This window comes from Falco peregrinus, chromosome 6, assembly GCF_023634155.1.
Source record: "Falco peregrinus isolate bFalPer1 chromosome 6, bFalPer1.pri, whole genome shotgun sequence".
NCBI lineage: Eukaryota > Metazoa > Chordata > Aves > Falconiformes > Falconidae > Falco > Falco peregrinus.
This window is the reverse complement of record NC_073726.1, coordinates 92,956,365-92,970,025: the sequence shown is the minus strand read 5'-3', so window position 1 is coordinate 92,970,025 and position 13,661 is coordinate 92,956,365. Positions and strand designations below refer to the sequence as shown.

The window sequence follows — 13,661 nt, the reverse complement described above, 5'->3', positions numbered from 1 at the left end:
AAGTACGCGATGGCTTCAGACCAGCCACAGAAATGCCAGCTCCTCTACAGCCTTCCTCCTTCTTACATGTGTGATTCCAAGGGAAGAGCCAGCCACCTGGAAAACTGGAGCTCATTCATGTACAGCCTCTAAAAGAGAGGGTAAAGCACAAGAAGGCGTGACAGGTACTGCCTCCTGTGACGTTAGGGTGCTAGAAATCAGTGGTTTGCAGAATCAAATCCCATCTCCTTTTCACAAGGAATATGGTCCTCTGTAGCGTTCCCTCCAGACTTGCCAGATGCAGTTACCTGTCCAAAACCTGATGTCTGGTGCTGTTTTAGACACCATTCCTTGGCAGCAAGTCTTCCTACTGCTCTCCTTGCAGCTTTGAAACTCATCAGACACCTACAGCCAGGTCTGTGCTAGCAAGTAGCATGGCTGAACAGGAGGAAAACTTTGAAGTGATAAAGTTGGGTCTGGAAATCCACTACCCACACCAAACGCATTTGGGGAGCTTCAGATTATGTCTTCCCTGGTGCCATGGGCTGAACGCCACTTTGTGGCTGGAACACTGGAGGAGTGCTGCCGTGTCCAGCATGCCTGCTCGCTCCCCACCACCTGAAAGCAATCTCGATTGCACGCCAACACTGCTCTGCCATACAGACCAAATCCCAGCAAGTGGGGACCGCTGGCAGGTCCACTTGGAAAGCGCACTTCGGGCATCCATTCAGCCACCAATATGCCAGCACCCTACATCTAGCAGGCAGCTGCACTGAGATGGTGACACTTGAAAAGACATTTACATAAGCACTCTTACACTTGGAGACTGAGGCTGCCCATGCTGCCTAATGCTGGCACGATACACTGACATTGCTCCCTACCCGCCTGTAAGTTGCAGTCATCCTAGGACTATGAGTACACTAACCCAACCCTCCCAGAATGAAGCCCCTGCAATGACAAACAAGACTCACTACTACCAAATACACTCGGTGTGATCAAGACCACCTGAAGACAGAGGGAGGAGGCTTTTTGCCAGAATCCCAAATTACTTTCAAGAAGTACAGACGGACAGTGCTGCTGCTAGGAAAAACAATAGACTGCACAAAGGCATGGAGAAGGGGAGTGTAGGGATTGAGATAAGGCATGGGCAGAAGTCTAAAAGCTGTCAGAGCCTGAGCAGTGAAGCAGTCAAGGGGAAGCAGTTTTGATTTATAAATGTTTGTATCAGGATCTTGGGTATATGCCTATGACACCAGCCTAGGATACCAGTCCAGCCTGGCCTACTGGTTCAGGACATGGACCCTGAAAGACTGCTCTGTAAAAAGTCCTCACAGCCTCCTGTCTTCAATCTGAGCAGCAAGGACACAGGGAATGCACCCAGGGTCACTGCTGCTGCCTGCAGGGACAAGGCACACCAAAGAAAAATGTATCCTCTTTTCTCTTCCCCTCTTTCTTTTCTCCTGGGAAGACAGTGCCTTTTCCTTGACCCTTGGCTGCCTTCAGGCTCGCCAAGATTCTCGCAAAGCAGCGCTCATCATTGAACCATTCCAACATTAAGCAATCCTTTGATCTACTCAAAATGTCATGGTATCACTCACACCAGCCTGAAGACAGCCTGTAGAAGGCCTTCAGAAAGCATCTTCCATGGCTCAGTCAGTTTGCCATTGCTTCAGAGTGAGGCATGGGTGCCCCTTCACCTGAAGGTACAGAAAGAGACCTTGCAGAGTGAGACTTAGAAAGGTCTTAGACCCAGAGCAAAGGAGGCAGAAGGAAAAGCTGGATGGCCCCATTTATCCCTTACACTCCCAAAGTCCCGAAAGGCTGTGATGCAACTAAAGGCATCAGAGGTGGCAGTGGTGGCAGAGCATCCAGGACAACCACAGCTATAGCTCCTGGTGGTTAAGTATCCTCCTGAGGCTACAAATATTTCTGTTTCCAGGTAGAAAGCAAAGGATCTGATCTAAAGTCATCAGGAAAGGGAGCGAAGTCAGTGGACCCTTGCATGTGAAGCGTAAATATTTTGGCAGTGAGAACTGAAATACCAGAGGGCCTCAATAACTCTTGGACAGGTGAGAAAAGCACATTGAACAGTTCCCAAAAAGATTGTTCCAGGCTCTGCATCCTTCAGCCAGCCTGGTGTGATGGTGGCCAGTACTCTGCTGAAGGTCCTGGCCTAAGGGGGACCAGTGACAAATGGAGGCCTCTGCCTGGCTATTCCCATTCTGACTTTGCAAAATCCATGATTTCTTTCTAAGCACAGAACTTTGCACTTGCTTGTATTAAATGGTGTTCTGCTCTTTCAGGCCACTTCTCCCTTAGATCAAGATCATTTGAATACTAATCCTGTCTTCCAAACACATTGCAACCCCAACTGCAGGTTAGCGTTGTCTGCAAATTTAATAAGCACGCTTTCCACTGTATAAATCACTGAATAAACTATTAGCACCATGCTGAGAACAGATCTCTGCAGGATTCCTTCCTGTTACTTTTCTTCAAATAGAGAGCATAGCACTGAAAACCAATCTTGGAGTTTTCTAATCAGCATCACACTCTCCTAACAGCGATTTCAGTAGCTCCAGTTTCCCATGTTTCATAGCTTGTTTGTAAGACTGTCAGAGGAAACAGAATAAAAATCCTTACTGAAGGCAAAATATGTGACATCTTTTGTTACATCCTCACGCACCAGGCCTGTTAGCCTGCTGGGAAAGATTGGTTTGACTCTTTTTTCAGCATATGGAAGATGTGGGTTGTCTACTGAATGTTTGTTCGTTCCAGTATCACAGGCAATAAAGTAATGCTGGCTGGCCAGTAATTCCTCAGATCCTTTCTTTCTTTCTTTTTTTTTTTTTTAATAGCCAATATGTTTGGCCTTTTCCAGTCTTCTGAAACTCTCCATTCTCTAGAGCTCTCAAAGATTACTGCCAGTGGGCCTGACGTTGGGTCAGCGAGTTCTCCAGCCATGATAGAATTAATTTCATCAAGCCTAGCTGGTCTGAAAGCATTGACTTTCCCTAAGTGCTTCGAAATCTGGAATGATTTTTACCCACTTGTCATTGGTGCTATTTAAGGTATTCACCCATCCATCGTCACAGCAAAGGCAAGTGAAAAATACTCGCAACTTTTTGGTATCTTTGGTCAGTTTTCCATTACACTGACCAGAAGGCCAATCCTTTCACTGGTCTTCCCCTCGCTGACAAGCACTACTGGTGGGCTGATAGTTCTTTTCTTCTCCACCACAGGTAAGGTAATTATTAATTTCCCCTTTGAAGTATCTTTTTTCACACTTGAAGTCAGTTGCCACATCTCCCTCAGTTGCCCCTTCCCCAGAGCACACACACAGGTTTTCCAGCCCTCCTGCCTGGCTGGTGCAGGCAAGTTGCTCCCCTCTGTGGGTTCACTCCCCCATGTTTGCTTGTTCTGTCGCAGAATGGTACCCAAATGGGACACTCAGCCCAGTGTCACTTGGTGCAGTGACTGAAGCTACAGTAGCACAGAGCTGATCTGACAGCTTATTTCAGCTGACCTACAGGCTGTCCTTCCGGCCATACAGCCCGCTCTGTGTGTGCCTGTTGGCAACAGCACGACGTTGATATACATTCCGCTTTTTTCCAAGGAAGGTGATATTCTGTGACCTATAGTGCCACCTGAAACTTTGCATTTGCAAAAGCCAGAGGATCTTTTCAGCCTGAACATTCCCCCTCTTTAACATACCGATCCTCCAAAGTTCCAGTTCATGGATCTGGTTTGTCCTGAGGGTTTTTTGCCTGAAACACAATGCCCTGTTTCCATCTCAGCTCGAACACCTGAGGCAGCACCTGCTCCACCGGGCAGGGGTGACCAGGCTCTGCTCTCCGCCCCAGCACTCCCCCAGCCCTGACCTCCCAGAAACTATTTTGCCATCTCTGCCTTGGTTTCCTCACTTGCAAAACAAAGACGAGGGTTCTTTGTTTGCCTTTTTTTTTTTGTTGGTTGGTATTTTTTATTTTTTTAATTTTTTTTTAATGAAAGTGCATCGACCAGCTGAGCAACAGGAGCTGTGTCAATGGAACCCGCAAGGAGGGAAACGAGAGCACAACAGCGGGGAGGAGGGGGGAGGAGGGGGGGGGAGGTGGGGGGGGCGGGAGGTGGTGCGGGGGGGGGGCGGGGGGGGAGGGGGGAGGTGGTGCGGCGGGGGGGGGAGGGGGGAGGTGGCGGGGGGGGTGGGGAGGTGGTGGGGGGAGGGGGAGGTGGGGGAGGTGGGGGGGGGAGGTGGTGCGGGGGCGGCCCGGCGGGGAGCGGAGGCGGGGAGGCGGCCCGGCGTGGGGCAGGCGCGGCCCGGCGGGGAGGCGGTCCGGCGTGGGGCAGGCTGCCCAGGCAGAGCGCCGGGCCATGCCGCAGCACAGCACCCTGCTCCACCTGCTCGCCGGAGGGTGAGTGGCCGGCGTGGGGCCCTGCCCCGGGACGCACGGCCGGCGTGGGCCCCAGGCCCGCCCTCCTCCCCGGGCCGGCCCGAGCCACGCGGCTGCGGCGGCCCCCCGGGGAGCGCCGGGCCTAGCGCCCCTCTCCCGCCCGCCGGCGGGCCGGGCTCCCTCCCACCGGCCGCGGCCTGCCCGCCCCAGCGCTGCCCGCCCGGCCTGGAGCGGGGGGCCCGGCCGGCCCTCAGCCAGGCACCGCCGGGGCCCCGCGGCGCCTCCCGCGCCTTCTTCGCCGGGCCGGGGCAAGCGCGGCGGCGCCAGCCGCAGGGACGGCCCGGCCGCAGGCGTGGCCCGGCGGCCTGGGGTGCGGGGGAGCCCCCCGGCGACTCGGGGCCCTCGCCCGGCCTGACAGCCGGCCCGAGCTGGGGGCGGGGGGAGCGGGGTGCGGAGGGGGGCTGTGGGGGGTGCCGAGGGGTCTAGAGCAGCGTGCAGAGCAGAGCATCCGCCTTCGGGAGGGCGGCCGGCCCCCCCCACCCCGCCGAGACCCCCGCCCGCCCCCCGGCTGTGCGCAGCGCGGCGGGCCCTGGGCCGCGGGTCCCAGCAGCGCCCCCGACCCGCAGCGTGCCCTTGAGCGAGTCCGGCTCACGTGGCGCTTCACCCTGCCTCTCTTTAAGAAACATTTGTCGTTTAAGTCTTTAATGAGCTGTGGGTTCACGATGTCCTAAAGCAGAAGACACTGTGTCCTCCGGGCTTTGCTGAGCCACGACGGGCCTGCCCTGCCCAGGCAGCACCTGGTCCCTTCCCAACTCCCGCAGGCTGTTGGAGTCTGCTTGGCACCGAGGTCCGGTATAGCATGTGCAATAAAGCACATCGTTTAATTGCTCCTAATTAGTAGATTTCTGGGGTTTTGCAGCTGATGGTGGTTGTGCTATGTGGATCTTTGCTTACATGTCCCTGCCCTCTCTATTTGCAGTGTTATTTTACATATCTTACTCTCTTCCATTAATTTAACCTTTGAACTATATAGGCACTGCATCTTAGCCTTTCTTAATATATTTTTTCATATTTCTTACTATTCTTCTTAAGCTTTTCCTCATCCTTGCTTTCCACTTTCCTTCCTGAAAAACCATGAGTTTGGCTAGCAACAGGAGCATTGCTGGTGGGAGCTTTGTCAGTCTGTATCCTGCACTCGCTCACTGAGCAATAATCCTTGAATTACAGTTAATCAAAACCCAAGAGACAAATAAGAAGTTTTGGTATTGCTGCAGTGTGTAGTTAATAATATTGTTTTACCTAATGGAACAGATCTCACACAGGAATGGTTGTTCACTCTCTCTCCTAGGAGGAAAACTGGGGACCATCAAATGAAACTTGTGAGAGGTTTGTTCAAAACTAATGCAAGAACATAACTCTTAACACAACGTGCAGTTAAACTGTGGGACTCCTGGCCAGAGGATATTAGAGGATAAAAGCTTTTTATGTGCCCAGAAAGCATTTTAAAAAGATTGATGAAATGAATGTGTTGAAGGCTATTAAATGCAGTGCAGCATTTCTGGCTGAGGAAGTCCCTGAGCTGAAAATTGTGGAAGCTGGGACAGTATTTTGGAGATGAGTATTTCTCCTACTCTTTGGCAGGTGGTCTTTATTTGCCTGTGTCCTAGGCAGAATCCTGGTTTAACTGCTGAATTGTCTGACCTGTCATTGTTATTTTTAAATTAATATCTTCAAGCCATTTCAATTTTTGGATAGCCTAAGGGCAGGCTAAAATGGGAATTACCAGTAAACCTTGTGTCATGTTTTAAACACAACTGGCAACTAAGTACCATGCAGCTGCTTACTCAGCCCCCCTACCCCAGTGGGATGGGGAGGAAAACCAAAAAGAAAGTGAAACCCGTGGGTTGAAATAAGAAAGGTTTAGTAATTGAAATAATGATGATTATGATAATAATAATATAATTGTAATGAAAAAGGAGACAACAAAAAGAGGGAAAGAAATAAACCCCAAGGAAGATAAGGGATGCACAATACGGTTGCTCCTCACCGACTGACCGATGGCAGTCCCCGAGCAGCAATTCCCCCCCCAGCCAATATACAGAGCGTGATGTTCTATGGTATGGAATAGGGAATAGCCCTTTGGCTCGTTGGGGTCAGCTGTCCTGGTTATGCTCCCTCACAGCTTCTTGTGCACCTCCTGAGAGGCAGGGCATGGGAGCTGAAAAGTCCTTGATTTAGGCTGGGTAAGCACTACTTAGCAACAACTAAAACATCAGTGCGTTATCAACATTATTCTCATACCTAACCCAAACCACAGCACTGCACCAGCTCCTAGGAAGAAGATTAACTCTCTTCCAGCTGAAACGAGGACACCGTGTTGCCTCAGTGTATGTTCTCATACCCTTTTTAGATCATTGAAAAAATGCTAATGGCATTTTTTGTGTTTCTCTCAACTAATCCACTTTTTCTGCCACTTCAAACTTTCCAGTTTTCCTTTTAAAATGTGAAAGCGCGATTTAGAGGCAAGTACTGTTTTCTGAGGTGAAATTACCTGCCTTCTTCAATTAGCTCTTTTTGCTGCTGCTTTTCTCTGGGAGCACATGTACTGGTTGTCTGCTGCTGCTCTTCATCGTATTCTGCAGGAATTGCTTTTGTTTCTGCTTCTGGAGTAACAGCTTTAGTCAGGGGGTTGGTTTTGTTAAACCAGTCTGTTTAAGCCCAGTGTAAGTACCCTTGGTGACTGCTCAGTTCCATGTGGATATTTGTTACTTGCCAGTCATCACGGCTTGGCTCAGTACTGTGACAATCTTTGACATCCATGGATTTTATCAAGAGTAAAACATTACCTCCTGTCTGTTAGTGGAAAACCTGAAAATTGTTAGGTCTGGTTTGAAGTGATTTTCCTAGACTCTTGCTGGACCACTGCTGACAACTGGTTTCAGGGCAGCAAAAAAGTGGGGCTAACTTTTTTTTCTTCTTCTTCTTCTTTTTGAGATTTTGTGCTCTGATTTGAACCATTCAGCATCTATGCTGTAGACAGAGTGCTAAGGCTCTAAGCGTGCTTTTGTGAGATACCAAGCTTATTTTTTTTTTGCAAAACTGAAGTATGTTACATCTTTGTAGTTGCTTTTGTGAATCCACCTTTTGTTTAAGTTCTGTTAAAAAGCAAAATCAACGTAGCTCCCTGACAAACACTGATTAATACAAAGTGTCTCTTAAGTCTATAGTGATCTGATTCCATAATTCTCTTCTGTCATGAATCTCAGGTCATATAATCATGTAACCTTAGCAGCATAAATTACTACAAATACACATTTTTTTTTAGTCCTGATAGACATTAGAACTCTTCTAAGCTAGTATATTTCCCCAGTCTTCTAACATTTCTTAGACATTTAAATCTATAGGTATGACGTCTCCCCAGTCAGCTATTTTTAGCAGGTTTTGTGCCTGCTGATTTTTAAAATATTTCCTCTGACTAAATTTTGTTCAATTTTGCCTTCCTTAGTATTGGACTGAAAAAAGTTCATTTCTTTGTGACGAGAGTACATAATTGTCCATTTCTCCTGAAACAGAAGATTTTGGAGACCTATGCCTTTCATGCATTGTGAGCAGCTGTATCATCATGTAGCATGTGATAATGCATCATAGTTTAGATTTCTTCTAGCTTTGAACAACTGCTGTGCCTTATTTCCTTAGCTTTCCTTAGTCAGTGTTCTTCGCTCCCTGAAAAATCTTCCTTAGTCCCGCCATTGAGCCATAGTGGCTCAGAGGTCCCCCTTCACCTCGGATGCTCTTACTGCTGAGTAAGTGGCCACCACACTAAGGAGTAACAATTTCTTTAACTCTTCTTATTGCTTTTAAAATTCTTATCTATTTTCTATACATATCAGTAGCCCGAGGAACTTGAACTCAGGAAACTGTTACTTATACTGGAGGTGTGGGTTCAACTTCATATCCTGACCAGGCTTGGGTAGGGGCTTCTTGAAGAAGTGAGATATTATGAAGACATTACATAAAGCTGTGTCTGCTTATGCACTGAGAGAGAGAAAAAAATCTTTAGGCTACCAAGCAATTGCTTCTCTAAATGTTGTCCTGTTGTAGGGTTTGCTCAGCTTTTAGATACTGGGAGCGCTACTTGTTTCTACTTTGTTTCTTTTTATGTTTCTACTTTGTTTCTTTTTATGTTTCTACTTTGTTTCTTTTTATGTTTCTACTTTGTTTCTTTTTATGTTTCTACTTTGTTTCTTTTTATGTTTCTACTTTGTTTCTTTTTATGTTTCTACTTTGTTTCTTTTTATGTTTCTACTTTGTTTCTTTTTATGTTTCTACTTTGTTTCTTTTTATGTTTCTACTCTGTTTCTTTTTATGTTTCTACTTTGTTTCTTCTCTCTTTGTTTCTTCTTTTGTTTTTTTTCTCCCTAACCTGCTGGCAGTAATACACGAAGCCCTAGGAGCAGAGGCTGTGAGAGCAATGTTATGTGTGCACTGAGCTGTACAGACTTTCAAAAGAATCCTTCAGCACTCTGGCCATTGCCCGTCCTGTACCGTCATATGCCATTCTGTTGATACACTTGATTCTTCTCTGACACCTTGCAGTTCTTTGGCTGGCTTTTCTTTCCTTGGAGCAGAGGAAGCTTTTTTTAAAGCCTCTGCCTGTTGTGGAACACTGTGCGTTTGGCTGTGGCAGATATGAACACTGTCCGTCGAAGCCCCTGGCGCGGCTTTGTGTGCAAATGCACTTCAGACCATCTCTCTGGTGGTGAGCATCCTCCAGAAGAACAGAGCCATCAGCTGGAGGCTCTGAAGGGGCAGAAGCCGAGAACCGAACGTTTCAGTTCTGACTTGTCGCTGGCTGGCAGAAAGGGAAAAAGGGGATGCGTGTCCTTTCTGTGTTACTGAGGTGTGACTGGGCTGACTGGTGGTGATGGTTCATGAGTTCCAAAAATAATTTCTGTCTGCTGAAGGCTGGGCTCCTCTTTCATTAGGCAAGCCAGGCCAGGGGTGACACAGATCTTGCGTACAGGGCCTTGCCGATGTGGGGCTGATTGGATGGTGGGTGGCGCAGACAGGGGGTGGGAGAGTTTTGCGCTGCCCCGCCCTGAGCCAGTGCTGCTGTGGGGAGGTGTGGGGCACGGTGCCTGGTGATCTCAGCAGAAGGCATTGCAGCCAGGTCAGGCAGCAGAAATGTTTGCTCTGGGAAACTCTGAATGCAAAGATCAGCAGCTTTGAGCTGAGGGACTGCTGAGCTCCTATGGACTTGGGACTGTTTGAGTGAAATACTGAGTGAGGTTTCAGAGTGAGGCTGCCAGGTGTCCCAAGCCAAGCCACTGCTGCGTTAATCAGTGTCAGAGCAGGAGGCCATGTGTGACGCAGGCTGGGGGACCTGACCTCTCCTAGAGGGGAGAGGTGGTGGACTTGCAGGGTTAAAATTATTGCCCTGTTCATGCACAGAGGTCTTTTTTATGTGTGCTGTTATGCCCTAGATGTGGTGGCACAGCTGGAGCCATCCTGACCTGTCCCCTGGAGGTGGTGAAGACACGTCTGCAGTCATCCCAGCTGGCCCTGCGGCCTCTGTGCCTCTCGGAGCTCCAGCTGCCGGAGGTGAGCGTGAGGCTGACGAACCCCAACCCACCGGCTCCTGGAGTGCTCAAGCTGCTGCGGTGAGTAGGACAGGGCAGTGTGCATGTCAGCGCCAGGGAGGTGAAGGTCTGGCCACCAGGGAGAGGGGAGCGGGGGGTGCAAGAGAGCTGGAAGTAGCGTTTGAGCTAAGGCTCTGGAAACCACAAGTGCAGTAGGAAGTTTCATCAAAGAACAGGTACATCTGCTTCTCACAGCTTATCTGTGCTTTGAACTCTGAGTCTGCAAAGCAGCTTTTGGGACTGAGAAATGTCTCAGCTAGTGGTTTGATCAGACCCAGACTGATGGTGTCGGCAAGAATAGGAATCAACTGAAGGAGTGACAAGTGCCTGGAGAGAAAATGAGAGTAGGGCAGAAAAAGGATAACATGGAAAGTGAGGAGAGGATGTTACAAGAGTTGCTGAAGAATGAAGAGGAATGGGAGAGCCCCCAGCTTAGTTATTCTGCTGATTCCTCTGTTCATTTCCTTCTGTAGGGCCATCCTCGAGAAGGAAGGCATGCGATCCCTGTTCCGAGGTTTGGGTCCAAACCTTGTTGGCGTTGCTCCTTCCCGGTGAGTGCTCCTCCCTGAGGACAGCTCATGCTGATCACGCTTTAAAGGAGCTCCGTGACAGCTATTGCTCCACGTTCTGAAAGCGGTCTGGGCCTTGTGATCATTGTGAAACAGAACTCCTTCATGCACGTATTTTCTGGACCTTCTGATCATAGTTGTAAGATAAGATGATTGCTGTAGGCTTAGTATAAATGGTACCTGATGTCACATGAGACAGACCTGTGTTGGGAGTAAGAAAAGTTGGAGTGAGACCCCACAGCAGTGTTGTCTCTGCTTCTCACAGGTGAGCTGTAACCTCTTTGCATTTCTTTCCAAACAGGGCTATATATTTTGCTGCCTATTCTGGTGTTAAGGAGAAGCTCAATGCTGTCCTTGTGCCAGAGTCCAAGAAAGTACACATGCTAGCAGCAGCCAGTGCAGGTGAGCCTCTTTTTTCTCAAATTGGAGCCAAGGGGTCCTTCTGTCCATAAGTGTAAATGGTTCCATTCCTTCCCCATCAGTCCTGCTCTGTCTTCTGACGTTTTCTCCCTCCACACCTGTAGTAGTGAGTTCCTTGTGTAATCAAAATGTTTTCTCACTCTTTGTTCTTCTTAGGCTCATGTCTTCAAGTCAAGGATCTAGTCTTCACACCCTTCAGCAGCTATTGGGAAAAGAGCTCTATTCAGGCGTGGGAGGGAGAAGGCAGTGTGTAATTTAGACCACTCACAGAATCATTTCTCTTGATGCACCCTGGTTCCCTAACAAAGAACTTCCACTCTTGCATGTTTAGCCTGTTTTTTCCTGCAATGCCAGGGCCTGTAGCAGGGTTATGTTGGAGGCAGGGGAGCTAATTACCACCAGGCAAAAGCTTGGAATGGGGGAGGAGGAGAATCAGATAGTCTGCCCTAAATGTCTCTTCTCCCATGGGAGCTCAAGGTCATTCTCAAATTGCAAATGCCTGAGGTTTGCCAAGCAGAATTCAGAGAGCTGATAGATCAGCACCTCCTCATAAACTGTCAGCATGATCCTGGTGCTCATGGTTCTCTTCATCTTCTCCAGGCATTACTTCTGCCACACTTACCAACCCTATCTGGTTAGTGAAAACCAGGATGCAGCTGGAAGCCAGGTAAGGCAGGTGAGCAATGCAGAGCCACTCTGTGTCAAATCTGGACCAGCTTGGGGGTGGGCTTGGGTAAGGGTCTGTGACTTGCCATCAGAACATAGGTCTTCAAGGTATGCAGAGCCATAGAGATGTGTTCACAGCAGTCAGCGGAGCAGTATGCCGTTCTAACCCTTCTTCCTCTTTACAGGGCGAAGGGGGAGATGGCCAGCAATGCCCTCCAATGTGCCATGCACGTGTACCACACTGAAGGCCTTTGTGGGTTTTACCGTGGTATCACTGCCTCCTATGCTGGAGTGTCAGAGACCATCATACACTTTGTCATCTATGAAGCACTGAAACAGCAGCTGAGAAACAGCCATCATTCCCTTTCCCCGCCGCTCACACTGTCATCAAACAGCCATGATTTCTTTGGACTAATGGGAGCTGCTGCTGTCTCCAAAACATGTGCTTCATGCATTGCATATCCACATGGTGAGTGGGTCCACTCTCCTTGCTCATGTTCCCCTCAATGGGAGATGCTGCACCTGTATGATCAACCTGCTAATATCACTTCCCTTTTTGTCTCTGCAGAGGTCATTCGGACACGGTTGCGAGAAGAAGGGTCACGATACCGTTCCTTTATACAGACTCTGCAGCTTGTGGTCCATGAAGAGGGACCCTTGGCTTTATACCGAGGGCTCCTGGCTCATTTGATCCGCCAGATCCCAAACACAGCTATCATGATGGCTACCTATGAACTCATCGTACGCTTGGCCTCTTCCACCTCATAAGCATGCTGTAGCACCTGGCTGAGGCTGCTGTAGGGACCTCATGGTCCTGAGACTTGTTTTTTTCAGTGCTCCAAGAGGTGGTGCTTTTTATCAGATAGCTATCAGAACTGGGTCAGGCGTAGCATCCTCAGGACATAAGACTATTTTGTGCAATGTTTTTGGCTCCAATGTGCACAGTGTACCCATTCTTCTTTCCGGAGACTTGAATTATTCCAGTGTTTCAGGATGTTAGGGCAGTAATTTGACAGTTCCTGCCTTAAGCTCCTTGAATGAAAAAAGGGCATGGAACTTACTGGGAAGGAGACAAAGGAGAAATCATAAGAATATCTTAGACAGCCTCAGCATGTTCACTTCTTTTGGACTCGGTAACAACCGTATGTGGGCACAGTTGGACATGAAGGCAGGCTAGAGCTGAGACATCTGAGAGAACTGCAGCAAGCAGAGACCTTGCGCTGAAACCTTTCATGCCCTCAGAGAGGGGCTCTTCCATTCTCGCCTACTGTGCTACTGTCCTGCCCCTGAGGAAGATTTCTCAACCTTGCTGCTACCAAATGTCCTATTGCAGAATCTGCCCTTTGGTCCTTAATGTAATCCATTGTTGCCCCGAGACAAGTCAGGCAGCTGGCAGCCTTGCAGGGTCTGAATAACCAGACCAAGTTGATGAAGCGAAGAAGCACACCCTGCTATGAAGCACTACCCTAACAAACCATGCTACTGGGCTCATAGCTGTGCTTTGCCAATACCTATTGTGCCTTCGTCTCCTCCGTTCCCAAGAGAAAGAGGACACCTCCTTCCCTCAGAAGTGCTGGGACTGTTCTGCTACAAGCTGGAACCCCTGGTTTATGCTGGTAAAGAAAGTGGATTGGGTAAAAAGATGGATGAGGCTGAGTATTTGGCCTGTTTCTACTGATGTTACACTAAGTGTATGGAAAGAGCCTTACTTTTCTTCTGCAATCAAGAATTCAGTTTGCTGCTTGCATTGCACTTGCCTGGGACAGGCTGGGATGCCTTCTGTTCCTCTCTGGGTTCCTAGCCCTGTGTCCTGGGGAAGGCTACCTGTGTTTACAAAGAGTATTTTGACTCTCAAAAAGGCAGGAGGTCAGGGGTGATGTGTTTTTCTTGTTCCAACACATACACTAAAGAATGTAACCCTTCCCCAAGATAAGGCAGTAATTTCAGTAAATACATGTTCTGGACAATCTCCAGTCTCACGTTAGAGGCTCTGCTGCCTT

The 13,661-nt window shown here is 48.8% G+C and overlaps 1 protein-coding gene and 1 long non-coding RNA gene across 4 annotated transcripts; both read left to right on the top strand.

The window, feature by feature from the left end:
- Positions 1 to 4,266: 4,266 nt before the first annotated feature.
- LOC101920417 (solute carrier family 25 member 36-like) lies at positions 4,267 to 13,645 on the top strand. Of its 3 annotated transcripts, XM_055808755.1 has the most exons (8): positions 4,334 to 4,388; positions 8,964 to 9,267; positions 9,851 to 10,027; positions 10,480 to 10,557; positions 10,877 to 10,977; positions 11,596 to 11,662; positions 11,847 to 12,130; positions 12,230 to 13,645. In XM_055808755.1, exons 2-8 carry the CDS (start codon positions 9,242 to 9,244, stop codon positions 12,427 to 12,429), a joined length of 933 nt encoding a protein of 310 aa, XP_055664730.1. In that variant the 5' UTR covers positions 4,334 to 4,388; positions 8,964 to 9,241; the 3' UTR covers positions 12,430 to 13,645. The 3 variants fall into 3 exon arrangements, with proteins under 3 accessions (XP_055664729.1, XP_055664730.1, XP_027639539.1); XM_055808754.1 differs by lacking the exon at positions 8,964 to 9,267 and having other exon boundaries at positions 4,267 to 4,388; XM_027783738.2 differs by lacking the exon at positions 4,334 to 4,388 and having other exon boundaries at positions 8,707 to 9,267.
- Positions 4,395 to 8,090, top strand: LOC129784784 (uncharacterized). The gene is made up of 2 exons (XR_008747866.1): positions 4,395 to 5,214; positions 5,716 to 8,090. It is a non-coding gene; the product is annotated as an uncharacterized LOC129784784 (long non-coding RNA).
- Positions 13,646 to 13,661: the final 16 nt, after the last annotated feature.